This window comes from Austrofundulus limnaeus, unplaced genomic scaffold, assembly GCF_001266775.1.
Source record: "Austrofundulus limnaeus strain Quisiro unplaced genomic scaffold, Austrofundulus_limnaeus-1.0 Scaffold296, whole genome shotgun sequence".
Classification (NCBI taxonomy): Eukaryota; Metazoa; Chordata; class Actinopteri; order Cyprinodontiformes; family Rivulidae; genus Austrofundulus; species Austrofundulus limnaeus.
In genome coordinates this window covers 203,479-206,762 of record NW_013952698.1, presented here as the reverse complement: position 1 = coordinate 206,762, position 3,284 = coordinate 203,479, and the positions used below count along the sequence as shown (strand labels likewise).

At 36.3% G+C, this 3,284-nt stretch overlaps 1 protein-coding gene across 1 annotated transcript in view; it reads left to right on the top strand.

Annotated features, from left to right (window-relative positions):
* Positions 1–1,468, top strand: part of cox5aa (cytochrome c oxidase subunit 5Aa) — a 5,879-nt gene extending 4,411 nt beyond the window's left edge. The window contains exons 3-5 of the mRNA XM_014021528.1: positions 900–1,021; positions 1,117–1,234; positions 1,327–1,468. Of these exons, the coding sequence (XP_013876982.1) occupies positions 900–1,021; positions 1,117–1,230 (236 nt within the window). The 3' untranslated portion in view covers positions 1,231–1,234; positions 1,327–1,468. The remainder of the gene's footprint in view (positions 1–899; positions 1,022–1,116; positions 1,235–1,326) is intronic.
* The last annotated feature ends 1,816 nt before the right edge of the window (positions 1,469–3,284 follow it).

The following is a 3,284-nucleotide window of genomic DNA, read 5'->3' as shown; positions in this document are numbered from 1 at the left end:
TCACTGAAGAGGTGTTTACTACATTCAGTGATGGCGAACACGGGATGTTTTTATAAACTTCCGTCAATATAAGCAGTGGAATCACCACCCGCGGCTGCAACTAGCTGCTCCAAACATTAGCATGCTAACGCACATAGTGGTGCAGCAAGGAAAAATGTCCCCCGGGAAACAACAGTTCACTGGCGGCCACAACGAAACGTTCTGCTGTTTAAACCGGAATATCCGTTATTAAAAAATTCATATAACAAAAATAAAAACCGGTATTCGGTACAAAATGGTATACCGCCCAGCACTAAAATCCAGGAAAGGAAATGTTTTTATTGGGATAGGGGAAGTGAGGAGATGGAAGCTTAAAAAATGTTTTTCACTTGGTTTGATCTAAAACAGAAAGCAATAATTTTAAAAAGTTGCTGCAGAAGTGGTTGGTTTGCTGTTTTAACGTGAAATGCTCATTTTATTTTGTTATTTTTAAAGGCAGCTTCTTAAGTTTAAAAACAGGTAGTGTCTACTACCACACAAAATGCTGACTCATTATCTTTAATATTAAGTTATAGCTATTTTTATATCTACTGAAGTTTGCACACAGATAGAAGCAATTACCTGATTGCTCACCTTTCGTAGCAGCCAGTGATAACCATTAGTTTGAAATCTGAAACAGTTTGTAAGTTTACTGTAACATCTAAATGTTTTAGTTGGCATTACTCTGATAAATAGTTCAATTATTCTGGAGTGTTTATATGTATGTGTAAATGGATGTTTTAGATTGTTTTTAGTTGCATTGGGGTAAATTTAGGTTTAATTAATTTAAAACAAAGGGAAAAAGGTTTGTTCAGATTTGTGTTGCCACCGGCACCTTTCTGTTGTAATTCAGTGAATAAATGATCACCTCTGTGTTCCAGGGCTGAACACACTGATTGGGTACGATCTGGTACCAGAGCCAAAGATCCTCGAGGCTGTGCTGAGAGCCTGTCGGAGATTAAACGACTTAGCCAGCGCTATCCGAATCTTGGAGGCTGTCAAGGTGAGAGAGGATTTTAAAGAAAATATGTCAGCCATCTTTTCTTCTAGCTTCTCCACGAGTCACAGTGATGGTGTTTTACTGTTTGTTTTCTCCAGGACAAAGCAGGACCTCATAAAGATATCTATCCATACGTGATCCAGGAGCTGCGGCCAACATTAGACGAGCTCGGCATTTCTACTCCCGAAGAGCTCGGCATTGATAAAGTGTAAATGAGTAAGTGCTATGATAACCTTAATTTTTATTTTTTATTTTTTGGGTTAAAGACTAAAAAAACTGCTGTTTTTTTTTCTTTTGTAAACCTACAGACAAAGGACAAACCCAGGATGCAGCGCCCTTATATTTAAATGTTTGCCTCATCGAGTGTGCATGATGTTTAATTTGGCCTTCATTATGTTCTTTTACATGTAACATGTGGATGAATATAATAAAGAAACTGTACCTTTGCAAGTCAGTACTTTTATTTGGAATACTTTCTTGTCGGGTTAAGGACCTATGAAAGCAATGCTTTAGTTCAAGTTGCTGAAAACGAGAGCTAAGTGTCACCAAATGATACGTACTGTTGATGCTTGTTACCATTTCACCACCAGGGAGCAGCAGTGTCCTGTTGTAAATCTTTTTATTGTTATGTCTGCGTTTCATCTGTTTTCATTTCAGGGATAATTTGCTTGCAGGTGAAATAAACTAATTTTAAATGACATTTGGACTCATTTTCTCACGAGGCTTAAGTTAAAATGGGGCAGCAGGAAATTACTTGCCCTCTCTAAAGTTTCTTTTTTGTCTGTGTGTTTTTTGTTTTTTTTCCACTGCCCATAATTTTACATAGGTATTTGTGCATGCACGTTTGTCAACATCAAGAAGAAGGAACATGACAACCTTGAGAAATACAAATGGTCTAAAGAGGGAATAGAGAAGTTGCTTATAGTCAAGGTCTTCGTGGTGCCTAACCTGTGACCCCCCAAACTGGAAGAATGGCTCACAGACCCCCTCAGAGATCTTTGCTCAAAAGAACATAGTCCTGGGAACATCTATATGTCACAGAACCCTCAAGCTCCCTGGTCTCTCTTAGAGGACCAGAACTTCTACTCACTTAAAGGTGAGATGATTAGGTACTTCTTTATTTTCATTACTGGGGGGAAAAGTTGGGTCAAATGTCAATAGGACAAGAAATTTCAGGTTGGATGTGTCCCTGCTATGGACTGGAGACATGTCCAGGGTGTCCCCTGCCTCAAACTGCTGATGATCCACATTAGCTGGTAAGGAAAGTGGATGGTTGACTGGAATGGCATTTTTATAATCCCTAACTATTGTGTTCTGTTTCCAGTTTTGAAGAAAGGTTGCATGAAAAAGTTAAATATAAAAAAACCCCTAAAGTTCAGAATTAGTGGTAAGAAATTCTATTCATAAAACAATGTAACAAATAAATACCAATAAAATGATTATTAATCAAAAGTAAAAGTCTTTATTTAAAACAAATTAGGGCAAATTTATGATTTACGCTTCTGCAAAAATTTATAATGCAGAAAGATAATGAAACCCTGACAAGACGCTGAAAAAAACCTGCTTTTTCCTCACTGAAATTTATAGTCATGTCCAGATCTTTATTTGCTGTTTCCTTTAAGTCCATGAATGCTCCGTTTGACTGCTGAACCAGGAGATTTATGTTCGCATCCTGTAATCAATCAGCTTATGTCAACTACTGCTGCCTTTGGGCTTTTTATAGATTAGTGGGAGGAACCAGAACCACTCATTACCAACCAGCAGACATCATATGAAGTTTCTACCCAGAATAGAAATGCTTCAGAGGCTCCCAAAGCTGCCAAAATGGTATAACAAATCTATTTAAGTTGAGTACTTTTTCCTGTTAATTCATATATATTAGCTATATCTTCAATTCTTGGTGTATGGAAACCATAGTCTTGCAAATGCCAATATAGAGATCAACACATCAACACTGCAGTGTTGCATTCAGACAATGTTGATTTATTACAAGTAATCATGACACTATGGAGGACCAAACCTATCATTATTGGAAATAAATGTATAAATATATAACTGGCGTATTAAAATAAATTATAGGCTCCATAGTATGGAGGACCAAACCTATCATTATTGGAAATAAATGTATAAATATATAACTGGCGTATTAAAATAAATTATAGGGTCAAAAAGAAGTTTGACAAATAAATTATTGTGCCATTAAATCAATTACATCAATTATTTAGATATAAATGTGTATTTACATTTTAATTTTGAAGGATTATAT